The sequence below is a fragment of the Miniopterus schreibersii genome (genome assembly GCF_964146895.1).
Source record: "Miniopterus schreibersii genome assembly, chromosome: 10".
NCBI classification, from domain to species: Eukaryota; Metazoa; Chordata; class Mammalia; order Chiroptera; family Miniopteridae; genus Miniopterus; species Miniopterus schreibersii.
Genome location: NC_138110.1, coordinates 38,007,037 through 38,034,835, shown reverse-complemented (window position 1 = coordinate 38,034,835; position 27,799 = coordinate 38,007,037). Strand labels below are relative to the sequence as shown.

General features: G+C 35.9%; 1 protein-coding gene across 9 annotated transcripts; it reads left to right on the top strand.

The window, feature by feature from the left end:
- Nucleotides 1-1,270: 1,270 nt before the first annotated feature.
- IMPACT (impact RWD domain protein) lies at nucleotides 1,271-27,702 on the top strand. 9 transcript variants are annotated; one of them, XM_081150019.1, is made up of 12 exons: nucleotides 1,275-1,440; nucleotides 2,491-2,619; nucleotides 3,636-3,688; nucleotides 5,030-5,092; nucleotides 12,147-12,232; nucleotides 15,694-15,816; nucleotides 16,491-16,511; nucleotides 17,326-17,378; nucleotides 19,849-19,922; nucleotides 22,949-23,039; nucleotides 24,344-24,478; nucleotides 25,218-27,702. In XM_081150019.1, the coding sequence occupies exons 1-12, from the start codon at nucleotides 1,405-1,407 to the stop codon at nucleotides 25,284-25,286; spliced, it is 933 nt and encodes a 310-aa protein (XP_081006145.1). In that variant the 5' UTR covers nucleotides 1,275-1,404; the 3' UTR covers nucleotides 25,287-27,702. The 9 variants fall into 9 exon arrangements, with proteins under 9 accessions (XP_081006149.1, XP_081006148.1, XP_081006145.1 ...); XM_081150016.1 differs by having other exon boundaries at nucleotides 17,281-17,378; XM_081150018.1 differs by having other exon boundaries at nucleotides 16,488-16,511.
- The last annotated feature ends 97 nt before the right edge of the window (nucleotides 27,703-27,799 follow it).

Here is a 27,799-nt window from a genome sequence, read left to right as displayed (position 1 = left end):
GTGCTAATAGCACAATACTAGGTCGCGAGGTACTAGTCCGTTTGAATGTTAATTAACTTTTGTTTCCCCAAATCTTAGCCCCTGAAAGGCATCCACATTTGATCTTCACCTCTAAAGCTTTGCACAATAAGGGCACAATAAACGTGTTGAATGAATGGATTAACCCGCAAGGCTTATACAGTGGTACCTCGGTTTTCTAATGTAATCCGTCCTGGAAGACTGAGTTCTGAACCGTTCAAAAACCGAGGGATGAACAGCCGACAGCTAGGCCTCAGGATCTTGCCCTCATGGAAGCCGTGTGGCATGTTGTGTGCCATGTTCGACCTCTGAGGCGTTGGAAAACTGAAGCATTTGGAAAACGCCTGGGTTTACGGGCATTGATAAACCTAAATGTTCCTCAACGGAGACGTTTGAAAACCAAGGTACCCCTGTATTGGATTCCTTCAGAGTAATTCGTGCAGAATTCTTTACAGGTACTTATGCAGTGCACCCTTGGCTCAGAAAATGGTTTCAAAGAGAACTTTAAAGGAAGACGGGAGAGAGGAAAATGTAATATTTTGAGATTTGTTCGTGGGTGTGAAGAAAGTGAGACAAGAGGGGACAGCATGCCTTTCCAGTAAGAGATTAAGTGGCTTAAGGTGTCTCCAGTAAGGTAACTGATACAACTCACAACTAATGTATTGCAATGTATGCGCTGCGGGTGGGGGAGAAAGGACACAAAATGATTCAGATGTTTTGCATAATGAAACCACGAGCGCTATGCCGATTGGCATAAAGAGCATCTTGAAGGAAAGCTGCTCCCAGGCAAAATGTCCATGAACACTGAAGAAAACTGTACCGACCCGACAGTGAGCGGCTCGGCTTCTCTGCACGCTTTCCAAGTCGTCCTCTGCCCGCTCCTACTAGACAGTTTTTGGTAAACCAAACCCACCCTCGCTCAAATCAGACAAGCTATCTTAACATCCCTGCCTTTAAGCGCAAAGACGAGCCTGGGGCTGTGGACTGCGGTCGAGTCTCTTCCTGGGAAGCGGCGGTTAACCCGACCCCCGGCGTTAACGGGGGCTCTGATGGTGCCGAGGCCGCAGAGGCCCCCAGACCAGCGAGTTTCCAGGAGGAGCGGCCGAGACGGCCGGCAGCCGCCCCTCGGGAAGCACGGCTTCCCCGGGCCCTAGCCACGGGCGAGGAGTAGGGCAGGCGGCAGTGCGAGGCTGGGAGCCCCGACTACCCGGAGCCCCCAGCGCCACCGGGCCCGCGACCCGGAAGCAGATGTGGCGGGCGGCGGCGCGGCCGGTTGCGGTTCCGGGGCCGACGCGCCGCAGCCGGCTCTCCGCTCTCCGCCGCAGCGCCCCGCCCCCGCACTCCGGACCTTGCTGGCGGCGGCCACCTGGCCGCTCCCGGGGCCACATGGCTGAGGGGGACTCAGGGAGCGACCAGAGGCAGGTGAGGCCCCGGCGGGGCGCGAACCCCCAGGCTGGGCTCGGCCTCGCCTCGCCGCCCAGGCCTCTTCCGCCGAGGGGCCCCACGCCCGGGGCCGCCCCCGGTCCCACCTGCCCGCTCCGGCCGCGGGCCGCGCCGTTTGCTCCACCGCGCCCCGTTTTCCCGGCGCTTGTTCTCGGCCGAGCGCTCTCTTGCCAGCCGCTCTCGTTCATCCGCCGGGTAGACCTGCCCTGGACGATGGCATCGTCAACCATCAGCGCGAGACGGAGCAGCCCCGGGCCGGAGACAGAGACACGGGTTCTGCTCCTCCACCTGTCGCCGCCGGGTCACCTTGGACAAGCCACTTTAGAAGCCCGGTTTCAGCCTTTGCAAAACGGGCAATAATAACACAGATCTTGGAGTCCCCCGAGGGCCTAATGATTTTTATTTTCTCTTGGTATTGAGCTTTCTCCTTGTGCGTGGCTCATGTGGGCGCCCTAAAGCTTTTCCTACTGAGCCGCGAAGACAAAGTGAGATGATACAAAGTTGAATGCATGCTATGCTTCCCATTTCACCTTTAGGTTATTTTTCATTTTTAACCCCAAACCAAAAGAGTAATTTTTGAAATCTTTGGATTACCAAAAACCAAACCACCACCCACTCTCGTGCCCAAATCCAAAACAAAAAAAACAAGGAAGGAGATACCCTGTAGGAATGTAGGTCTAGACTGGGGGTGGGGATTACCTGTTAGAAATGAAAAGGTGGAGCAGAGAAGATCCTTTCTCATGTGACTCTTGCAGGGTATTTGGGTGCATACATATTTTGGCTCAGTAATGGCCAAAAGCACAGTGTGTAGGGAGCAAGGCTGGTCCCAGTTATTGCAATAGTGCCTGGCAACCACCCAGAGAAGAACATGGTGACTCGCAAACAACTTTGGCAGTGTTCATTCAGGGGTCCTCCATCCAGACTAGTAATGTTGAAGGCAGATACCTTATTTATAAAGGAATAAGGGAAACTCAGGTTTTTATTATATGTACATTTATTGACTTTTTCCCCCATATCAACTTCTTTCAGAATGAGGAAATTGAAGCAATGGCAGCTATATATGGCGAGGAATGGTGTGTCATTGATGACTGTGCCAAAATATTTTGTATTAGAATTAGCGACGATATAGATGACCCTAAGTGGACACTTTGTTTGCAGGTATTTTTTCCCCTTTCTTTACAGTCATTTACCAGTTACAACATTGACTATATGACTGACTTCTATTGTATTTCCCTAATGATTATTCTTGTGTGATTTTTCTAAATTGCCTTTTTTGTTGTTGGCTTTTGTTAAGTGTTGATTATCTAAACATATGGGTAATTAAATCTCAGATCACTCTAAAGTTGTGCTTTAATTGGTAGTCTCAATTTTCCCTCTCAATTATTTTAATTATGCAAGTGTTCTTAATGTACCATTGACAAAATTGAGTTTCGTTTCCTCTCAGTATCCTGTCCATTTAATAGGAGAGGATCTAAACCTGGAAGATAGCTAACATTTAAGAGGGAGAATAGGTTAGTAATTTAGATGGTTCATGGAGTAAATACTCATTTTTTTATTAATTGGGAATCAGTTATGGTTAGGATAAATAAATGAAAAGGTCAGCATGGCTTTCTATTTTAAAGATCTGACATGGCTTATCTTTAATTGCTGCCTATACTTTTCAACGTAAGAGATGCCAAATTGAGTTATTGTCAGTATTTGTTATTGCAATAATACTGATTTGAATAGAAATCTGTATGAGTCTCTATTTAAGTGTTAGCTGATAATGTATGTAACTGTATTTAGTAGGATTTTTTTTTTTTTAGTATTTCTTTAGAAAAGATCCCTGGAACATGTTATAGTGCCGCTCCATTCATTTAGGGTTAGGGTATAATGAGCCTGTTTCAGTTGCTCTTTTCCTTTCATCTTTACCCTCCCCACCCTGATTTTCTAACTTTTATACTTTCCTCAAATAGTGAGCTCCTTCTTAAAAGTTAGGCATTGCCATTAGCAACATATTTAAGGTAGAAGCATAAATATGAGGAGGGAATTCTCTCTTGAGATTTAACAAAACAATGGCTTTGGTTTTTAATTTGGCAAGTTAGAATTTGTCTAGTAAGTAATACTACTTTTTTATAAGTAATACTACTTTCGAGTCATAAAATCTAAACATTTGTATTTAAACTGCTTTGTAGGTGATGCTACCGAATGAATATCCAGGCACAGCTCCACCTGTTTATCAACTGAAGTAAGCTCTATCTTCTGTTTTTAAAATTGTTGTATCTTTTTAAGTTTAATGTCTCTGAAATCAGCATGGTTTTATTTTATTTAAAAAATCTTGTAGGTTTATTTTGTTCATTAGATTCCACATATAAGTGAGATCATATAGTATTTGCCTTTCTCTGACTTGCTTATTTCACTTAGCGTAATACTCTTCAGGTGCATCCAAGGTAAGATTTCCTTCTTTTTTACGGCTGAGTAGTATTCCATTGTGTAAATCTAGCTCTATTTTCTACATTTATATTTTTATAAAAATCATAGTTTTCAAAGATTATTTTCTCTATACTGTACATTGTGTTTATAAAATATCTTATCAAAATGTATGTAGAAATTAATATCTTTTGGACTTGGTATAGAGCATTTAAATAAAAATTTAAATTATACAAGATCACGGTGAAGTATGTCACTTAATATTTGTCTATAGAGATGGAGAAGGGACTTTAGACAGACTAGTAATCTAGGAACCCTGGCCTGTAGAGTTTCTCCTAACCTGGTTCTCACACAGGTCTAGCCAGTTCCTTGGCATGCCTCTACTTAAGACTGCCTGCCTTCCAGGAATTACCCTTGGTGCTTCTTTCTGCCCATTGTTGTTGAGGAACCATCTTCTCAGCAACCAAAGCATTATCTTAATGAGTCATGAACTGTTGATTGCAAGTGACCTTTGCTTAACCTTGCCTATTTGACCTCCTAAAATGTATAAACCTCTGTGAACAGAATTGCATTGAATCTCAATTACTAAATTTTTAGCTATCAGTGGGAATGTTTTAAAACCATAGCAGTAAAATTTGCTGTTAATAATGGGCCTGTAATTTTAAAATTTTATTTATTAAAAATGATAGATGTAATTATAGAATGCTTGTAAACATAAATGCCCTTTTCAGAAAAAGTTAAATTTTTTTCAGTCACGTGGCAACCAGCTTATTTGTTAGAGTTGTTTTTGAGACACCAGTTAGAAAAAATTGGGAATTCCTGATAGTGTGGCAAATACTGTGAGTCTGGCAATTTAGATTCTGGAACCTGTTCTGCCACTTAGGTGAACTTGGGCAGTTTTATGATATCCTATGAACTCACTCCTGTTTTCAAACCATATTTTAATTGAATAGTACTGGTGTTGGCTTCATCACGGTTTCTTGGGAGGACTAAATGAGTCAATGCCAGTGAAGCGCTTTCGAACTGTATTGATTTAAGATAACATTTTAATGAAAATAGATAATTTAAAAAGTTAAATAAAACTAATTTGTGATCTAATCCATTTATATTTGAGATACAGACAGAATCCTCGAGTAATCTTTATTGTCTTTAATTTTAGTGCTCCTTGGCTTAAAGGGCAAGAACGTGCGGATTTATCCAATAGCCTTGAGGAAATATATATGTAAGTGACAGGTGATTAAAAAAATTCTATTAGTGATTCTGTTGTGGGCTTTTGTTGGAACTGTGATATGTAGGGCCCTTTTCCAAATTTTTTGTTAAGCTGCCTTTTCATTAACAAAAAGGATGCACTTGAAGAGTCCTTGAAAGATTGCTTATATAATTTATATATACATTTGATATCATAGGCTATATTGAATGAAACATGTAATACTGGAATCCTAAGCATAATTATTACTCTTACGTACTTTTAATAGTAATTTTCTTGTATTATGCCATAAGACTTAGAGTCAGTTAAATCTGTATTTTTTACTGTTCCATTTATTCAACAAATAGTATATGGCAAGCACTGTACTAGATCTTGGATACACATAGTTAGCAAAAACAGAAATGGTCCCTGTTTTATGGCATTTAGAATTCACTGATAGGAGAGATATTACTTACAACATCATAAAAATGAAAGTAAAACTGCAGCTGTGATAAGTTCTGTAAAAGAAGGATATTAATGTGTAGTACTAATTAAGTTTGAAACAAGACCTGAGGTCAGGGATAGCAATTTGACTTAACAGCTGAGTTACTTAGGTGAAGATAACTCTAGTGAAAGGCCACAGCATGTTCAATGGCTCTATGTCAAGGAACTTGGCACATTTCAAGACACAAAGTAATGGTGGTATGAACTGGGAAGAGAGAGGAGGGAAGAGAGGGGAGCTTGGTAGGGAAATGACCTGGCAAGATAGGTAGGGAAGTCACACAGAGTCCTGTAGCCATGCTAAACATTATCCTAATACTCAGGGAAGCAGAGAAGGGTGTGATGCCATGATAAGATTTTCATTTTGAAAACACCTTCTGTTTCTGTGTGGAGATTGATTGGAAGGGAGCAAGAATAGATGTGGGACATCAGTTAGGCTAATGCAGTTGTCCAGAGAAGATATGACTGTGATTTGGGTTAATTTTAGTAAGATATATTAAGTTAGTAAAACAGTGCTCTGGAATACCAGTTTTACTTTAATCCACAGACTAGTAAGGATTGTCTTGTATGCTCTAGGCAACTACCCCATTTGGCACAGTGACAGTACCCTCCCTCTGTATCCCTGGGATCTAGGCCAGGTTTCTTTCCTTCCAAAATAATTAATTTTAAAATGGTGTGATACTATTTGTTTCTTCCTAGAGGAAGTGAGGTCTTCCTTGAATTCTCAGGTTTATACTTGACTCTGGAAGTAACCAAGAACTGGACATACCAATAGGGGATGTCTCCATTTAGTGATTCCATCATCCTCAGCATTTAAGTATTATTTATTTCCTAAATTAAATGTTTCCTGATACCTGTCTATAACCTTACTGGCCACTTCAACTTTTATGCCCCCAACAAACTTCTTTCTGAAATTATTTATGCTTATCTACCAATTTATATCCATGGTTAAAATAGAGTAAGGTAAATATATTGCAAATTTGGTCACTAGTGATGTCATTGTATTTCATTTTTTGGTTTTTACTTGGCCTCTATAAATTGGTGGGTTGAACACTTCTGCTTTCTTGAAAATTTTCCCACACTTGGCTTCTGTCATGTTAGTTATATTTATCAGTTAAATTTTTCTCCTACCTATGCACAGTGTCATGCACTCTGTCTTTCTCTATCCAAAAAGTCCTCCCTTTACTAAGAGATATGCTCCCATAGGCCACAACTTGCTGTTCTCCCTAACTAATTCAGTTAAACTATTTAAGGATTAGGAAGCATCAGAACTTAAAAGCAGTTTGTTCTAAAGACAATATCGTTCATACTGTCTTCTTTATTATAAGTGCTTGAAAAACTCAAGGTCAGTGGTACTATTTTCACACATGTGATCTAAATAGAAATATGCATTCTGTTTTTTAAAGTTTTGTGTGACAACTTTTAATCATCTTTTTCCACAAAATTCCAGCAGGGGGCAGCAAGTGAAAAGCATTGGTCTTTGAAAATTAAACATGAGATAAATGTATGGATATAGTTCTTTAATGTTTATATTTTCAGTATGTTCTAAATATTATAAGTATCTAGATTTTCATATTAATTTAGCATCACTTTGAATGCTAAATTTGATTTTTTTCTAGATAGGAAGATGAATTATAGTTTCAGGAGGTAAGAAGTCAGAAAACTAGCAGTTTCTTCATAAGCATTTATTAATTATCTCCTATATGCTGGCACTCTATTAGGAGTTTGAATTTAAAAAATAAGATGTGTACCAATACAGTATTCTGACATAATCACTGAGAGGTTTGGAACAAGTGCTGTAAAAGCATTTTTTAGAGATTTTAGTAACTATCTCTGGGCATGTGGCTGAGGTTGTAAAGGAGGGTTCCATTGTGAAGGTGTCTGTTGAGCACAGTGTTTGCTAGGTAATCAAAGGGGGAAAGGTTTTCTGGTAGACGGGACTGCATGAACCAAATCATGTAGGTGTGAAGCAATCTGGCGTCTTCAGAGTTCAGAAAGGAGTTTAAGATGCCAGGTATATAAATTGAGGTAGATGTAAGGAGGAAGAACCTGTAAGCTGGGATAAGGAGTTTGGGTGTTATCTTGTAGGCTGTAGGAGTTTTAGGCAGGGGAATGATTTAATCAGATTTATGTGGCAGTGTGCAGGATGGGCTGTGAAGAGACAGAAGGAAGGAACACCGTGGGAAGAGCAGTCAGTAACTCAGGAGGGCAGTGATCGAGGCCTTTATTAAGGCAACAAGAATGCTGGTGGAGAAAAATGGTCAGTTAAATAAATACTTAAGAATACAAACTAGGCTTTGGTGATTGATTAGATATAGATTACTTTGCCTGTCATATCTTAATTTTGTTTAAATATTTTGCATGTGGATATTTTGAATATATGAAAATAACTATTTGAATAAAACCAAAGGTAAATAATATTTAAAAATACTTAGAACAATTGGTGTTAAGAGAAAATGAAAGGGATTAGACTTTTTCATAGTATTTGAACTTATGATGATCCATTTCAACAATATTTAATTTAAAATCCAAGAAAATGATTATTTTAAATTACCCCAGCTCTTCACATTTTGATATACTGTGGAGCCTTAGATTTAAAACTTGGAGAGTGACGCTTGACAAAGCAAAAACTGCTCCAGACAAAGTTAAACAGGCAAAGAAAACTGTTCAAGACTATTGTAATAGGGGAGAGAGGCCAGAACTTAGTTGGAACTCAACTTTCTATAACAAAAGGGAGGAGGATTTTTAAGGGCTGGGATGAGCTAGTAGGAAAGTACTGGAAGATATTGGGGGGAGGTTGATTAGTGAGGTGTTTCTAGTACATTGCTGTTTCCTGAGTGCAAGTGAATGTTTCTGTTACTAGGCCATCTGTGTTTGCTAATTATTGCTCATCAGGTTAGGCTCCTACCCTCCCACAGAAAGTGGGAGATAGGGCCACTGTCTTTCTTGATGATTACATTTCAAAAGGGCGGCTCCCAGGTCCTTGAGAAAGACACTCCAAGGTTGTAAAACTGACAGGAGTCTTCTAAAAAGATGCCCTTGCATCCCAAAGGAGCAAAGAATTTATAACAAGTTTTCTAAAAATGTTCTGCCCGGCCGGGTGTGGCTCAGCGGTTGAGTGTCGACCTAGGATCCAGGCGATCAGGGTTCGATTCCTGGTCAGGGCACATGCCCGGGTTGCAGGCTCAATCCCCAGTCGGGGGTGTGCAAGAGGCGGCCGATCAATGACTCTCTCATCATTGATGTTTCTGTCTTCCTCTCCTTTCCTCTCTCTGAAATCAATAAAGATATATTTAAAAAGAAAAGAAAAGAAAATGTTCTAAGAAAAGGGAGGTCATGGTCTAGAGTCAGGTTCTGCCTGTCTGAAGTTGATTGAGCCAAGCTGAAGTTTTTGTCTTGGTCAGGCCTCTGGAGTCAGTTTCTGAAATAGTGTGACCTCTTTGATTCTGTTTTCTCATTTGTAAAATGAGGATACTAGAATAATATTTTGAGGATTAAATGACATAATTCATGTAATGTACTTTAGAACTATAGAATAACACCTCTCATTTTTTTTTTTTTTTTAAACATATCTTTATTGATTTCAGACAGAGGAAGGGAGAGGGAGAGAGAGAGATAGAAACATCAATGATGAGAGAGTCATTGATCTGCTGCAGCCCACAATCCGGGCATGTGCCCTGACCGGAAATCGAACCCTGATTGCCTGGATCCTAGGTCGATGCTCAACCGCTGAGCCACGCCCGGCCGGGCTCATTTTTGTTGTTCTTACTAAAAGAATCGTCTCATCTAATTTTGTCATTTGAAAAATGAGATGACAGAAACTGAGAGACATGGAGTGATTTGTCTAAGGTCATACAACTTAGTAGTGCATTTTAGTGAGTGCTTTTACCCTTAAATCAACAAATATAAATATTGGAAAATTAAAAATACAAAAATTAGAGCCACAAGTAAAAGTGAAGTCACAAGTAACTTGACTTTGTTTTGATCATTCTGAGTTGGATAGTAGTTACTAAGTATAGTTATTCACACAGTATCTCAACTGAATATCAGTTTTTAATCCAGCTTGCTCTTTTATTCAATTTGAAACTTTTCTTCCAGACTTTTAATATTTAGCTGCTTTACCATAATTTAACTTAATAAGTAAAAGGTCAGTGTCTCATTCTCTAGTGAGTTCTTAGATTTTTCACCAGAGCCTAGGATTTAGCTGACTTCCTCCAGAACTGTTGGGGGAGTGGAGGAGCAGCCTAGGAAGGAGGACTCCCAGCTTTTGTTTGTTTTAATTGGCAAAAATTTGAAAACCAAATCCTAGTCGACAGTTAAAAGATAAGAACAAACTGTTGTCACAAGAGAAAACACAAATACAGCAGTAATAACAAACAAAAACAAAAACCACCATCTCTAGTAGGATTTTGGGGTCCAAGGGAAAGAATAATTTTCATTTTCTTTCAGGAAACCTTTCACACCCACTACAACTCCCACTGGATTTCAGTAAGGCTTGTTAAGTACTAGGGGAGAAGGAAGCATCAGTCAATAATACTGGGCAGAGTGCTGTTGTATATTCTGCAGGAGGTCATGAGGAGAGGTGATTTGCAGTTAAGGCTTAATTTCTTCTGTATTATTTGGAAATATTACTTATTAATTGTAGCAATTCTTCCAAGGTGTTATCCCCCCCAACAAAATCTGAATGTGAATGTGTATTCACAGAGGGATTTTTTTTTTCTTAAAGGGTGAATTAACAAAGCATTTTCTACATGTCTTCTATATAGTGGGTATTCAGTAAACACTAGGTACTACCACTTTTGGTTAGGATGATGTGAAGAATTCACTAGAATGAGATTAGGCGATGGAGAGAGTTAACATACAAAACCTTAAGTTTGTAGGGATAATGATTACAAATACAAATAAGGGACCCAGTTTTCTCATTTATTACCATACCCCAGGGCTGCATATAGTTCTCAGTTTATAGGCTCTTAAAGATTTGTTGAGTGTATTAAGGTAATTTCACTTAAAAAGAAACTACTATTGTAAACTAAGACAAGATGCTCTAAATCTCTGTTATAGATGAGGAAACTGAGTCTTGAGTTCAGGTGGCTACTTGCCTAAAGGCACAACTACTTGACGGCAGAGCTAACTGTAGTGGGCAACCTGGGCTTTGGAGTAAAGTCTACATTTACGTTCTAGCTATGAGCTTCTTATTTCTTATATGACTGTCTTAGACAAGTTAACTGATCTCTCTAGGTCTGTTTTCTCATTTGTACAAAGTATTGATACATATAATGTTCTTGAGGCTTAGTACATAGTCAATACATTTTACCATTCTCTGTCTCTGTACCTCTATGTCTTATTGAGAAGAGAGGATGGGAGTGGAAATTGCTTAAAAGAAACTCAACCAACATTCTCAGTTTTTAAAAACCTTTCCAACTGACTTTTCCCCCTCCCTCTTAAAAAGGCAGGTTACCAAAGAACGGGATTGTTTTACTGCTAGGGAGTTATGGGTGAGGTGGGAGGATTTGAATGCTTTGAAAAGTGTTTCTACTGTATGCGTGTTTTGAAACTTTCCTTCCATGGGTACTGATGAGTGGTGATAAAGAGATATAATGGTTTCTAGGAGAACTTACAGAGGAAGTTGATAAGGTGTTGTTATGAAGTGGTGTGGTGATTTCTTTACAGCTTATCTAACATTAGTATCATTCTCTAAAGAGAAGACACTTGGCCTTTATTTTATTGTTTTTACCATTATTTAATATAACTCTGGACATGAACTGTGACACATTCTTTTTCTCAATGATCCTTTGAGATGGATTTAATTATCTGAGGCAGGGAGACATTATTTGGAACCAAAATGAATCAATGCAGGCAATGGAATATTTGTCAAAAACAAAATATGAATATAAAATTTTTACATTGATTTGCTTTTAAGTCTTGTAAATTGGCTTTCTGAGGGAGTTCCTTAAATGCTTTGTATTCTTCTTTGTTGAAATAAGCATACCAAATGATAAGTGTACCAAGTATGTGGTTTGAAATTGGTCAGAAAATTTAGAAAAGCAAGCAGTGATTAGACATTAATACTGAGAAACTAAATCACATTTACATCTATCTAATTCAGGGGTGGGGAATGTTTTTTTCTGCCAAGGGCCATTTGGATATTTATAACATCATTTGTGGGCCATACAAAATTGTTGTTGCTATGAAAAAAGCTCCTAGGTTTATTGAATTTCTAGTCCCTCCTGCGGTTGCCTGGGTGGGACCAGACCAAATGATTTCGCAGGCCTTATATGGACCACAGGCCGGATGTTCCCCACCCCTGATCTAATTCATCCAGTTCAGGTTCATAAATTTTCTTTCTCTTCTTTGGTTGCAACATTTCTGTTTATTTTAAGTAAGCAATATTAATGTTGGAGCCAGTTGGAATTTTTAATGTTGATATAAACTACCCACAAATGTTAGTAAATCTCATGTTTTTATGAATTCTTTTTTAAAAGACATGGCTAGATGCATATACTTTCTTAGATTATAAATATATCTGTATTTTTTGAATTTGAGAAGGAATTTTTTTAAATAACATTTTTCCCCCCTGAATTTTGTTTAGACAGAATATTGGTGAAAGTATTCTTTACCTGTGGGTGGAGAAAATAAGAGATGTTCTAATACAAAAATCTCAGATGACAGAACCAGGTAGGATTGAAAAATATTATCAGTGCCATTTTAACTTACAGTAATTAAATTTTCACATAGATATTCTAATTGAAGTTTTTAATGAAAATATATATTCTGTTATATGGTTTGCATATGAAAAAATGTAAGTTTTCTGGAACATTCATTTGCTCATGTAATTATGGTTCTTTGTATAAGGTTTAGCTTCTTTGGTTTAATGTTATAGTCTTAGAGAAATAGCATTTTATGGTTAAAGAACTCAAATCAGAAAAGCACTTCTTTCTTTGACTATTGTTAAGGAGTTATGTACCATGTAACATTCTTCATGAATTATTAGACTGTAAGTTAGACATTATGTTTATAGAAATGTGTATAGAAAAAGAACTTTGAAAAACATACTGATATATTTAGGATATAAAAATTGACTTTGAAAATTGAGTTTTTAAATTGAGTTGTAATTCACATACCATAATTATTCACCCTTTAAAAATGTATACTTGAGTGGTTTTTAGTATATTTCAAAGTTGTGCAACTATCACCTCTAATTTCAAGACATTTGAAAATTGATATTTTTCTCTATTATTCTCTTATTGAATCATTAAGTATATAACAACATGGGAATTTCTAGCGTTTCCTATTTACTTGACTGGTCTTTTTTTCACTTACCACTAAGACCTTTTAGAGAGGAAAGTAACTCTAATTAACCTGATTTTATTTCCAAATAGAGTTTTATTGTTATCATCAATAGAATCATTTTCAACTTGGAAAAATAGGGATTTTTAAAAACCCCATTAGTTTATTTATAAATGCTTTAGAAGATTATTACAGAGAACCAGTTATTTAGGATGCTCTTAGCAAAATCAGTATACATTTAAAGTCAATAGTATATCTTTTTTCAGAACATTTTACTATTTTTCTATAGAAGCAAATGTTTTTACTGCTTCCATTAAAACCAAAGGGATAAATAGTATGAAGATATTTTGTCCATATGACAATCTTTTTGAAGTGTTTTTCTTAACTTTTTCTGATCCATAAATGATTTTACAGTATTTCAGGGCATCTATGAGAAAAGTAGTCTCAAAACAAAACTGATTTTTGCCAGTCCACTATTCTAGAGTGTGGGATAATTGCAAAAATGGAATGTATACCAGTAAAAATTTAGAACTCTAAAAAGTTTGGGATTATTCAACTCTTAGGAAATTAAAAAAATTAGTCATCTTAAAAATATTTTCCCTTTCCCACCGATATTCATGAATTAGTTTAATCACTCTTCAGATTTTAGAGTTATTGATTTGTATAATTTATGATTTTTAGAAATTTTGTTTGGAATGTTTTATCAAAAATTGTTTTTGTAGCCCTAGCCAGTTTGGCTTAGTGGTTAGAGCGTCGGATGTGGACTGAAGGGTCCCAGGTTTGATTCTGGCAAAGGGCACGTACCTCAGTTGCAGGCTTGATCCCCAGGCTTGGTCTGGGCGCGTGCAGGAGGCAACTAATAGATGTGTCTCTCTCACATTGATGTTTCTCTCTCTCCTTTCCCTTCTCTCTGAGAAGCAGTGGAAAAAATATCCTTGGGTGAGGATTTAAAAAAAAAAAAAAATTGTTTTTGTAGATGTCATATAAAAAGGGGAGGATTAGTAATTCTGAAGAACTAATATAAGCTAGTGATCAGGATATCTCATGAGAATTTTCCTTCCTCAGGCAACCACTTGACAAGTAATGTATTTTGATTTTAATGTTAAATCTTCAGTAGAAATTTATTCTTTATTATTTCATATTATTTTTCTACTTTAGAAACATTAAATTTTGAAGTAATTGTATACAACTATTAAAATTTTTTTCAAGTTCTGAACTAATTTTAGACTTACAGAAAAGTTGCAGAAATGGTACAAAGAACTTATATCTCTCACCCTGCTTCCCCTAAAGACATCTTACATAACCACTGTATAATTATCAAGAACAGGAAACTAATATTGGTATAACATCGGTATAATATTAACTAAAGAACTTACTCAAATTTTATAATTTTTACACTAATATCCTTTTGGCTTTTATAGGATCCTGTCCAGGATTCTATGATGCACTTAGTTGTTATTTCTTCTTACTCTCTAGAAAGTCTCTAAACAGTTCGTCAGTCTTTCTTTGACTTTTGTGACCTTTTATGACTTGACACTTTTGAAGAGAAGTGATTGACTGTGTTGTGGAATGTTCCTCAATTTGGGTTTGTCAGTTTTTTTCTCATGATTTGAATAAGATTAGGCATTTTGGCAATAATACCACCAAAATTATATTGTGTCCTTCATAGTACATTATATCAAGCAGCTCATGGTATCAGTATGCTTCATTATTGGTGATGTTTAACCTTGATCTTTGGTTAAGGTTGTGTCTGCCAGATGTCAGCACTACAAAGTCCCCGTTTTAGTCAAGGTTCTCCAGAGAAACAGAACCAATAGGAGGTGTATATATTTGTGTATATGTGTGTGTATGTGAGTGTGTGTGTGTATTTAAAAAAGAGAGAAAAGAAGAAAGAGGTAGGGGCGAGAAGGAGGGAGAGAGAGGGAGTGATTGATTTATTTTAAGGAATTAGCTCACCAGATTGTGGAGCCTGGCAAGTCCAAAATCTGCAGGGCAGGCTGAAGACCTAGGCAAGAATTGATGTTGCAGCTCAAGTCTGAAGGCTGTCTGCTGGCAGAGTTCCCTTTTCCTCTGGGTAGGTCAGTCCTTTTTCTATTAAGACTTTACCTGGATGAAGCTTACTCCCATTATTGAGGGCAATCTGCTTTACTTAAAGTCATCTGATATGAATGAGAATTCCATACAAGAAATACCTTTACAGAAATATCTAGAATAGTGCTTGACCAAGTATCTGGGTGCTGTGGCCTAGCCAAAATGACATATAAAATTCATCATCAGAGTTACTGTCTTTCCCTTTGTAGTTCATAAGTGTCTTGGCAGAGATACTTTGAGGATATGCTAATATCCTATTCCTTCTTAAACTTTCACTCACTAAGCTTAGTATTCATTAATGTATCTTGTCAACAATATTTATTACAATATTTAGGTGTTTGCCTAATGGTGGTTCTCATTTCATTCTTCTACATTTATTAATTGGAATTCTATTTAATTATTTATATTAGTATGAACTCATGTGTATTATGTTATTCCATGGATTAAAATTTCATACTATCATTATTTTGTTGCTCGGATTGTTCCAGGTATGGGCTTTAGGAGCTCCTTCGGGTAGGGTCCTGTGTTCTTTTGATAAACTTCTGTCTTGTTTTGAGCATTTTTAAAAATCTCTGGAATCATACAATATTCTAGGATCACCTTGTATTATCCTTGCTCCAGTCCTGGAATCAGCCACTTTTGGTTGAAGCCCTGAGTCCTTGTATTGAAGAATGGTGTTTAGAGAATAAGATAACAATTTTTAAGTGTAATTTCTTACTGTTTTTGTGGATCACTCATACTGTCTCATATGCACATAGGCCCAGAGGTAAAGAAGGAAACTGAAGAAGAAGATGTGGGATGTGAAGATGATATCCTTTTAGCATGCCAACCAGAAAATCCACTTAAAGCGTTGGATTTTGATGTCAGTGAAAATCAAACAGGTATAGTGTTACTAACTAGTTTCTTTTGAGGAAAGTGGGATGGTAATATGAATTGTTTTGAATATGGTTTAGAAATTTAGTAAACTCCCACATGTTAGGAAATAGTTATTAATATGTGAAAAATTGAGTTTTGTTTTTTTTTCCTGCCTGCTGGCCATTTTGGTGTTTGCTGGGTCTATCAGAATGGTGAGGGGGGAAAATAGAATTTTTTTTTGCTACTCTCTAGAGTTTTGAATAGTGATGGGAGAAATTGAAACAGAAAAGCTGTGTTTTCAGTTCACATTTCAATTCACACATATTTTTGTTTTGAAATTCTTAGCTATCTCCTGATGTCTCAGAGTTATATTTTAGTCTATATTCACAAAATAAATATCATAATTGAAAGTACAACCACCGAATTAAGATTTTAGTTTTTGCTTAAGGAAATTTGTTCCATAATCTAGTGGTATTCAACTTATGAAAGGTAAATCAGTTCTGTGTTAATATCAGAAAGTTTGTTCTATTTCAGTATTTTAAAATTTTGAGTGATATTGTAAGTTTCCTCAAATCTCTTACATATGTTAGTTGAAGTATTTCATCAATTGACTTGGTAAGATTCAACAGGTCAGTGAATAGAAATAGGTAAAATTTTTAATTCTTTTTTCCTGAATAACTTTTCATCCTAAATGAAGCAGGTACAGCAGCCAGGATGGTTGGTAAGTTTCTCTCTCTTTTTTTAATTGAATTTATTGGGGTGACATTGGTTAATAAAATTATATAGGTTTCAGGTGTACAATTCTATAATACATCATCTGTCTACTGTATTGTATGTTGACCACCCCAAGTCAAGTCTTCTTCCATCACCATTTATCCCCCCTTTACCTTTTTCTACCCCCCCCCCCCTTTTTGGTTGGTAAGTTTCTCATCAGAGTTAAGGGTAAATTAGTAGTTCTTAAACTTGTTTAAGAGGTTGAATAACTGGAAATTATGACACCCTATGGAATACCAATTTGGTGTGTTATTGATATATTTAATTCAATTATGAAGCAGGAACAGCTTTATAGGTTTCCCAACCCTGAGGTTCATCAACAATATAATGGGTAAATAAATTATGGTATATTAGCAGCTGTCAATATTTTTGGTCTCACGACCCTTTTTATACTCTTAAAAATTAGTTATACCAACTTACACTGTTGCAACAGTCCAGGATTTGAGTCCCAACCCACCACTTTCATTGGGTGACCTTGGCAGGTGAAAATCATTTATAAGTCAAGTAGATTTATGTGCAATATATTTGGAAACTTTTTACTTAAAATTGTGATTTAATTTTAATAGACAACTATTAATTGCTATTTGGGTTGCTTTGCCATATAATTTACATTTCTTTCCCAATTCTCCCCCTCCACCCATACCATTGCCAATTACTTTAGAATTTGAATGTATAAATTTAAAAAATAAAAGTAATATAATTCTTTAAATTTATAGAAATAGAAGAATTACCTCCGATTGATCATGGCATTCCTATTACAGACCGACGAAGTACTTTTCAGGCACATTTGGCTCCAGTAGTTTGTCCCAAACAGGTAAAGTTACTGTGTCCAGCTCACTTTGATGTTTAACCACAATAATTCAAGTAAATGGTTTTGTAGTAATAGCTTTATTTTTACTGTTATAGTTTAATTTTTATGTACGATAAAAACTTTGCTCATTTTCCTACCCCCAAACTACTGTGAATCATGGAAGATTTGTCTTATTTCTATTTGTCACTGCTTTTAAAATTGTATCTAAACTCTAATTAGGGCTTAACCTCCTAATGGGTTTTCAAATAAGAAAAACCTATTGTGGTGCTATAGAAAATTATGATGTTTAACAGTTTGTTAAAAAGAATTATTTGTGCCCTGGCCAGGTGGACTCAATTAGTTGGAGCATCATCCTGTACACCAAAAGGTTGCAGGTTCAATTCCCAGTGAGGGCACATACCTAGGTTGTGAATTCAGTCACCAGTTGGGTCGCATATGGGAGGCAACCAATCGATGTTTCTCTCTCATGTAGATGTTTCTCTCTCTCCCTTCCTCTCATAAAAAAATAAAAAATTGTCCTATGGCATGGGAGTTCTAGAAAACCAAGTCTGTTCCATTGTTGCCCAATGCTCAATTAAGGGAGCAGTGGACTAACTAGCCGAGCCTATTCTTCCCCACTTGAATTCCTTTTCCTTTCTGCTTTCTGATCTTAGGTGACTTGATTTCTACCAAAGGATAATATCAAATGGGAGACTTTCATTTAAAAACTATATTCGTAGGTCTTGGCTTTCTTTGTCTCCTCATCAACAGATTCATTTTCTTCTCCCTTGCTGCTATAATCTAGCCTAGTTTAAACCTTATTGATTTAAGGGACAGTTTCAGTACTAGTATCTATAAAGTTAAATTAACAAAAGTCTTATTAACTTAGCATAGGTTTTAAGCATTAGTCTCTTCCCTTTGGTCTTACAGCTACTCTATTCTCTAAATTCTTCTAAAGTCCTAACCTATAGGGATACAGTTCTTTGTACCAGGCTGCCCTTTCACCCTGTTTTTTAATCTGTGGAAGAGGCAGTTCTTTTCTTCATTGATTTGTGGTCAGGATAACAGCTTTTGGCACAGGCTTCTGGGCTTTTTTCTCAGGAGCCCTATTTTGCTCTTGGCCCTTGCTCATAATCACATTGTCAGGGTCCTCTTTGGACATTCTATTCTGAATCTGTTCACTCTGGACCCTCTTTCTGTTTCTGATTATATTCATTTACACTTATAGGATCATAATCTGTGAGAGCTGAAATAAATCTTAGAGGTCAATGTTCATTTTATTGATCAGAAATCTGAGCACCTTAAAGGTTAAAGAATGATAAACATAAGATTGCACAATTTCTGCCCAGCCAGGCGTGGCTCAGCGGTTGAGCGTCGACCTAGGATCCAGGCGATCGGGGTTCGATTCCCGGTCAGGGCACATGCCCGGGTTGCGGGCTCGATCAGTGACTCTCTCGTCATTGATGTTTCTATCTCTCTCTCTCTGTCTCCTTTCCTCTCTCTGAATTCAATAAAGATATATTTAAAAAAAAAAAAAAAAAAAAAAAGATTGCACAATTTCTGATTCAAGTTGGTCTTCCTGACTCCAACTCAATCTTCTTTGCCTCCAGTATTTCTTCCATACTCCTTGCCAATTGTCTTTCTAAAAAAGATCTGACCATGTGTCTCTCCTCAGGCCCTGCTCACATAATCCTTACAGATTTACATTCTCTACAAGGAAAAATCTAACCCTGTTGTACAAAGTTCTTTGTGATATGAGCCTAGTTTTATCATTCCTGATGGTCACTTCTTGAACCTTTCTCCTTTATGTCCTTGCTAGGGTTGCTAGATAAAATACAGGATGCCAAATTAAATTGGAATTTCAGATAAACATTATTACATGGGACATACTTATAATAAAAAATTATTTGTGATTTATCTGAAATTCCAATTTAAACATTATTTTTATTTGCTAAATTTAGTGCATCTGCACATGCTGTTTCCTCTGAATGTAATGGCTTCTTTCTTGCCCTATCCCCTTCTTCCGTTTTGATGAAGAAAAATTGCCTCTTTTCTTTCAAGACTTGGCTCATGTTACTTCCTTTATGGACCTTATAGGACTTCCAGAGAGAGTTTTGGTTTGGTAACATCTGGAACACCATTATTGTGCACCTATCATACTGGATACATAAATTTGGTAAATTTTCAGAGCTCATTTTTAGAAATTCTCACATTTACATGTAAAATTCTCTACAAAGGGAAAAAATTTCATGTTTAAGTATCCTAGGCCAATTGTGAGTACCTGTTTCTGCCCCTGAAATGAGGAGAAAACTTTGGAAATGGCTTTTTCAGAGTGTAGAACATTCTTTAAATAACTTTTAATACCACATATTTATATCAATATGCTTTAAGATATTTTTCTAGTATTTATTTACAGAGAAATTAAAATGTGTGTGTGTGTATATATGTGTGTATATATATATATTTATTTATTTATATTACTGCTGTTTTTAAGGTGAAAATGGTTCTTGCCAAATTGTATGAGAATAAGAAAATAGCTAGTGCCACCCACAACATCTATGCGTACCGGTGAGTGATCATTACAATATTAGGAATGTGCAGTTTGTAAAAAATGGGAGAAACTGGTGCATGATTGTAAAAAATAATAACTGTTATGCATTTTTTCCATTATAAAAGTAATCATGTGTAGAATATTTGGAAACTGCAGAGAAGAAAAAAAAAAATCAGAGGGAAAATCAGCTATTTCCTACCATTAAATATAACCGATAATATTATGATACATTTTCTGTCTTTTCTATGCAAAGTTTATCTTTTCAGTGCTTTGCCCTGGTATCCTATTTTTTTCTTAATTTACAAAAGCATTTGTTTCATGTTATTATAATTATTTTATAAACATTATTTTAATGGTTGTATAATATTTGTCTGAGGCTCCAAACTACAATTTATTTAACAATTTCCTTTTTAAAAAAATTTATTTCATTTATTTAACGATTTCCTTTTTATTTTAGCTTTTCATATGTTTCACTATTATAAAGAATAGTCTGTTAATATCTTTCTTTACTTTTTAGATTATTTCCTCAGGATAGGATCTGGTTGCTTCAGATACTTTCTGAAATGAAATGAGGGTATGATTAAAAAGAAAGAATAGAGTCCTAGAAGTAAAATTATAAAAAAGCATGAACATTTCTGAAACCAATACATATTGCCAAATTTTTTCAAGTTTTTCTTTGAAACCAATATATGCTTCCATTAGCAGTGAATTAAGGGTGGTTCTTTTACTTTTGAGTACTAAGGTTTTATACAAATCTTTGCTGATTTGTTAGTAAAGAGATGAAGGTTATATTTTAAATATGCAAATTAATACAGACTTAAAAGAACATAGTTTAGGACTGAAATAAATCAGTATAGACGGATTTGGTGCAAATTTAAAATGTGATTGAGACTATTTGTAAAATTTAGGCTATTGCAGAAATCTTTAAAAAAGCTAGGCTAACTCAGAAAACTCAAAAAAATCCATCACTTTGGATAGGCAAGTTTTTAATATTACTAAGTCACATCTCTTTAAGTGCTACAACTTACAAAAAACTATTTGTTATATAATTCCAGAGTATCACTGGGCAGAATTTTGATGTTTTCTTATGAGTTTGGGTCATGAATATAAAAATGAGGAATTAGCTTGTGCTTGCTCTCAGTGTTTAGAATGTACTATAAAAGTCTTAACAGTTACCATTCATTCATCCCACATGTTTACTGAGTCCCTGCTCTGTGCCAAACACTTCACAAAAGTTAATTATGATTATTTCAGCAACTCTGCCACTGTAGAAAGGTTAATTTTTTATAGATCACATAGTTGTTAAGTGGTAGAGCTGAATCTGATAATCTAATTTCATTTATCTCTATTTTATTCCTACATGGCTGTGAGTCTGCACCTTCAACAATCGCTGTACATAATATTGATTTTAAATTATCAAAAAATTAAATAATGTGCCGGATATTCTATTTCAAGCCCCAGGTTTTTGGGTCTTTAAGTTCTTGTGAGTATTTTTGTCCTTTTGCATATTAATAGATGATCACCTGTTACTTCTCACAAATATTAGCATGACTATATGTAGCAGTCCCTCCATCTCACCTCCTTATATAATTGATCCTTGAGAATGAAAGAGATGAGCTTGTCAGAATTGTGTCAGATAAGGCTAAATAGGCACAAAGTGGAGGCCTGAAAGACTCCATTGGGAGTAAAATAGTGACCTTTATTTGGTACATGGACTTTGTGTTGTGTATTTTGGATGCTTAGGGTCCTTTTAAACTTTTGGGGCTCTGTTCCCACTTTGGAGCTGTAGGGTACTCTTCAGGCTACTGGTACACACAGCTGTCAGACACCACATTATTATCTTTCTGCCATGTGTGAAAATGTCCATAGTATTGCTTTTTTTTTAAACCTTATAGTACTGATTTATATAGTCAAATTTCCTTAATTTGTTCCATAAAAATTATGCTGTTAGATTATAATTATATATAATTATAAGCTTAGTGTAAACCAGCCACTGACTACTTGTTGCCTTAAATTTGCCATATAAAATTTTGTTTAATGGTACTTTGTTTTCTTCAAATGAGGTCAACTCTAATAATAGAGCCTGGTCATAGTAAGCGGGCAGTAAGTATTTATTGAGTCAGTGAATGGCTAGATGGGTTGGTGGATGGAAAGATGAGTGAATGAATGAATATGATTGCTATAATAAAATTAGTATAATTGACTTAGTTGTATAGATAAGGTATATTTGGCTTTTTGTGGCCATATCCAGAAAGATGGCTTTGCTACATTTGTCTGGTCCTGGTAGATGGTACCATTTGTAGGAACCTAAGAAATCCACTATATGGCATACCTTAACTGGCACTGTTTTCTTTTTATACTTGCATTTATTTGTCAAACTTATTTTACGGTAATGTAGCCCTACATTATTATTCCAAATGCTAACTTTTTAGATAATTTAAATGGGTAAAAATATCATGACTTATCTCTAGTATTGATAACTCTCCAGGGTAAATTATAGAGAAAAAGAAACCTTATAATTCTTACTCAAAATTGAGAAGATAGAAAAATACTTGATGGCTAGAATAAGATGTAAGGGAAGTATAAAATGTTAACTTTTGTTGGTTTTATCACCTCCACCTTTTTTATATAGTTTTTGTCTCTTTCACTAGATCTTAGGGTACTTGAAGACAGGAATATGCCACTTATTTCTTTTATATAATTTCATAGTGCCTATTTTGTATAATGCTTCATATGTTTTACGCTCAGTAAATGTTTTTCAGTGACTTCTTTCTCTAACCTCATAGCTTTAAGGTTAAATGTGCAAACTCGCCTTCCCATAATTGCACCATTTCTGATTTAAGGGAGATACCCTTTGTTCCTAGCTTTCCCAAATATAAAAGTGAAACATACCAGATAGTAAATTATCAGTGAAAATATATCTAATATATAGTTCAAGAAGGATTTTTTAGAACAAATATGCTGATTTTGGAAGTAAATTGATTGCAACTAATATGAAGTATTTTGAGGTTTCAGAGTGTAACACTGTTGTATGTATTTCTAGAATATATTGTGAGGATAAACAGACCTTCTTACAGGACTGTGAAGATGATGGGGAAACAGCAGCTGGTGGACGTCTTCTCCATCTCATGGAGGTAAGTGTGACTTAAATCCTGTTAATCCTGTCCTGTAAGCCATAAAATTTCTCAAAAAAAACAGAGCTCCACTGAGGAATAAGCAAATCAGTTAGACTATATAACAGGAGATATATTTGGTTTAATTAGTAGTTAATTTTTAAACGCTGACAAAGAACATTTTAACCACTGGATATGGAGCAGAAAGCAAAGGGTTAACAGCAAGTGTTGTGCTTTCAAGTTCTTTCAGTCTTAGACTATAGAAGGTTGTCTTCAGCTTGGGAAACCTTTGTGTTTTTTAAATTTTTTGACAGTTTCCTCCCCTTTATTTTCTCCGTTCTGTCTTTGTGAAATTCCTGTTAGTTGGATATTGGACCTTCTGGATAGATACAGAATGTTTCTTTTTTTAAGTTGTCCATCTGATTGCCTTATGTTCTGAGACATTTTCTTGATTGTCTCCTAAAGTTTCTATTGAATTAAAAAAATTTTTTAGCAACTGTGTATTTAATTGTCAAGAGTCCTTTTTTTCTATTTTTTTTCTTTTTTGTAGTGTGCTGTTCTGGTTTTCTGGATGCAATATCTCCTAAAGTTTCCCGAATATACTAATTAGTATTTTGTTTTAAGATGTTCTCTCAAATTTTTTTCTGGTCCATTTTAGTTGGTTTATCTTGTCCTTTCTCTTTCATGCTGCTGGATTTTCTTCATCTGTCTGGTGATCATTGATTGCCCATTAATTTTAAGAATGGATTGTTTTTTTCCTAAGGTAGTTGGTATAGTTTCTTCTGCTATTGTATTTGGAGTTTTGTTTACTAACCTTGATAGGAACTCTTGTGTGTGGGTCAGGTCTGTAGACTGGTGGGCCTCACATTAAGGGCAGCATTTGACAAGTGTCAAACTTAGGAAGACCTTACTGGTAGGCACCAGTGATTACTCATGCAGCCCCAGTTCTGTCTAGTAGTTTGTTTAGAAGCAGGGCCTGTGTTGTTTGGCCTAGGGGTAAGGCTACGTAAACAGCTTTTCTGGTTGAAGTCACCAAGAACTGGACCTTACCTGCATGATCTCCCCTTCCCTCTGCCCCGTTGCCCCAAAGTTTGGAATTTGAGGACACTGGAGCACAGTGTTTGTTTTCCAAATTCCCTTCTCATTTCTAACATTCTACCCCCTGAATTGTTAGTAATCTCACTCTGCTTATTCATGTGGGTCTGCCATTCAAGTCATGGGGAAATTTTATGTGCAATTTTATATATGGGTTATTTTATTTGCTTTTAACACTCACATTTGTATATGTCTATATGTGTATCTAATTATGCTTCTGAAAATAACAGATTTTGAATGTGAGAAATGTCCTGGTGGTAGTATCACGCTGGTATGGAGGGATTCTTCTGGGACCTGATCGCTTTAAACATATTAACAACTGTGCCAGAAACATACTGGTGGAGAAGAGCTACACAAATCCGCCAGTAAGTGGTCATTGATGCTTTATCTACAGAGCTCCTCACCACTGCCTGGGAAATTAAAAAAAGAAAAAAATTAAGAACGAATCAGAATTTGTGTGGTGCATTAGAAGAACCTTTGGACTAGGAAACTGGAGACTTAGGTTCTAATCAAAACCATGTGACTGGCCAGCTGTCTGACCTTGGGAAGATGACTTCATCTCAAATCTTAATTTCATACATTCATAGAGTTTTATAAAAACCTTAAAGATCAATTAGTTTCCAGTCCCTAATCCTGAGGCCCAGAGAGGTTGCAGCTGATGCACCAGTGAACTAGATATTCTTTAAACATCTATAAAATTCCAGCATTTTCTGTTATTGTCAAAGCGTCTCCTCTTTTTGCTGGCATGCCTTTAGATGCCTCCTTCCTTTATATTTTGAGGGTTTTTTTTATAATTATGTTCATTTCTATTGTATTTAAGCTCAGCAGCCTTACTTTAGAAAATGGACAATAGTTCAAGTAATGTTGAAATTATTTAAACATGTCTGTTAGATAAATGAGTGTTTTCCTTGATTATCCTTAATTATTTTGTAAATATATAAATAGACAGTAAGTGAAAGTGCCATATAAAACAGAAAGATGATACCTATGGACGTAATTATACTTTCACTATTATACGTATTCTATCTCATTAGATTTAAGTTCCTTAAGTTAGTATCTTCATGTAAATGGGGAGATACTACATTGATTTTTGTCTTTTTTCAGGAGGAATCTTCTAAGGCTTTTGGAAAGAACAAAAAAGTAAGAAAGGACAAGAAGAGGAGTGAACATTAATACCTGATACTATTTGAAAGGTTAATTTGCCTATAATTATATACAAATTCCACACTCATCAAAGAATATATTGTGCAGAGAGGGGATCCTGGACTGCTCAAGTCAGCCAATACATCATGGACACCAACATTATCTTTTCTTCTTTGGTTATATCATCTGCCAAAAATAGAGAACTTGTGATATATTCATGTGTGTTTCAGGCTGATTTGGAAGACTAATTTGAACTTAATCACCATTTCACCTAATTTTAGGGAGGTAACAGTTGCCCAGGGCAGTACCTGAATTAACTGTCTATTTCAGTACATGTCAAGTGCCTTTGTTAGGTGGGGAAGAAAGGTCTCTGGAGGAATATGAATACCTGATTTCTTGTCATTGGAATTCTCATTTTGTTAAATGAATATTGCCTTTTACTGCTCTTTATGGCTTATTGGAATAGGAGCTCACTGAAGATTGATTTTGGAGAGTTTCTTCTTGTGATTTTAGTTCATAAGTATGTCACCTTCTGTTTTATAGTGTTCATCATTGAGTAATGGGTGAAGTGAAAGTTCAGGTGTATCCATCTGCAGCTATGTGCTGAAGTAATTCATCTAACGTATTTGTTAGCATAAGTGTTATACCTCAATTTTGTTGCAGATTGGTGATTGTGAAATTTCAAAAAGTGATTTTCTAGCCTCTGCCTTTTTTGTTTAACTCTCGTAATGTGAAGCAATGGATGTGGGATGTCAGTAGTCTCCTCCTGCCCCTGAAGTGTGTTGGTGTCATATTCTGGTTTCTTTAACAACCTGGAAGTACCTTTCTTGTGATCTTCATTGAAGAATTAGAACTGTGCTAGAAGCTAAGCTGTGGTTACTGAGACATAAATGGGCTAGAGGTGGCAGAATGACGGGTGGGGCAAGGGTATGTTGTGTCATTACAGAAGTGTGATGCTCGTTTCCCACCTGCATTCCAGCCATTTCTCTCAAGTCCATGACTGGAGAGAAGGAGCAAAACTTTTGACTGGAAAAGCAAATCGTTCTGTTCATCGGTGTTTGTCTCCCTTCTTTCCTCTGCAAGTTCTGTGATTAGCTCTAGGCATCTAGACAATAAATTTACCTTCGAGATACGACAAGTCATTAACTGCTCCCTTTCAGATATGATCACAAACAGTTATTAAAAGTTAATTGATCACAGATTTACCTGAGACTCCCTCCCACAGAGAGGGAGCAGAAATAGGAGCACGGAAAGCATCAAAGAGAAGTGGACACAGACAGGTGTGATTTTTTTTTTCTTCCTATTCTGTGATGTTTTACCTTTAAAAAAAGTTCAACATCCTTATTTGGTATTTTTAATAAGAATCTAGTAAAGAGCTTTACACTACGGTTGGATTCTGAGAAGTAAGATCTAAATTATATGTTTAATGTTGCCAGTTACCAAGTGCCACCAGAGGATGACATATGTATTTAGGACACATCAGATTCCATGAAAAATTAAGTATGTCCTATAGTAAATAAAAAATATTGAAATTAATAACTATTAATTAACATTAAAATAATTGCACAGTTTTGGCATATCAAACCTGTGATAGAAGATATAAGCAGTAAGAATTTGGTGCTGCAGAAAAATAAATGAGTTCATTTTTCTGTACCACCAAATTTGAATTTCTTGCTGATTTATCTAATATGTATTTGGGCTTTTATAGAAAACCTTTATATCTGGAATCTCATTTTTCTTTATTTAAAACAATCCTATTTTTGCTTCTTTCTACAAAATTATCAGCCACATTTTCCTGACTAAAAAGCCTCATCTCCTTTGCCTAAAGTTCAGTTAGTGAATAAGGAGGGATCTGAACACCTCTAATTCTGGAGCCTGAGGTATTTCACACTAATTATGTGGACCCCTAACTAATAATAGTATTTGTTTTTCTCTATTTAAAAATGTATCTCGATCAGAGGATTTTCAAATCTCCAAATATTTTTCTATAGCCAACTCTATGTGGTGGCATATTTTATAGTATATTGTATCAAACATATTGCCCATATACCAGAATATAAGAGCAGGTAGCATCTACTTTTTAAGTGGGAATATCAGTATGATTTGAAGGAATATAACATGGAACAGAGCCTATTTGAAGAGAACTGTATTAAACTAATCACAACTGAGAAAGAATAGCATGAAGCAGATACTGTTTGTAGACAAGGTGAAATTTATTGGGAAAATTGTATAATCGCCTCTAATTCCACTATCTAGAGATAACCATTAGTAACATTTGGTACGCACATCCTTCTATTTTTTTCCTATGCATGATTTTGTACATATGCTATTTTTCTTTCCATAAAAATGGTATTACACTGTATATACTGTTTTGTATCTTGATATTTCATATAGAAGTATATTGTTAACATTTTCCCATTTCAATAAATATTATTCTATGGCTTAATTTCTTATGGCTACATCATATTCTGTCTTCTGGGTATATCATAATGTACTAACTAGTTATTGCTTCTTTCCAGTTTTTAAGTTTTTTCCAATTTTTC

Excerpts from the sequence above, each read along its gene's own strand:
- IMPACT (XM_081150024.1), top strand. The coding sequence starts at position 1,405 with ATGGCTGAGGGGGACTCAGGGAGCGACCAGAGGCAG. Across the intron at positions 23,040-24,343 it reads GTCTTCTCCATCTCATGGAG|ATTTTGAATGTGAGAAATGT; the intron begins GTAAGTGTGACT and ends TGAAAATAACAG. Across the intron at positions 24,479-25,217 it reads AGAGCTACACAAATCCGCCA|GAGGAATCTTCTAAGGCTTT; the intron begins GTAAGTGGTCAT and ends GTCTTTTTTCAG.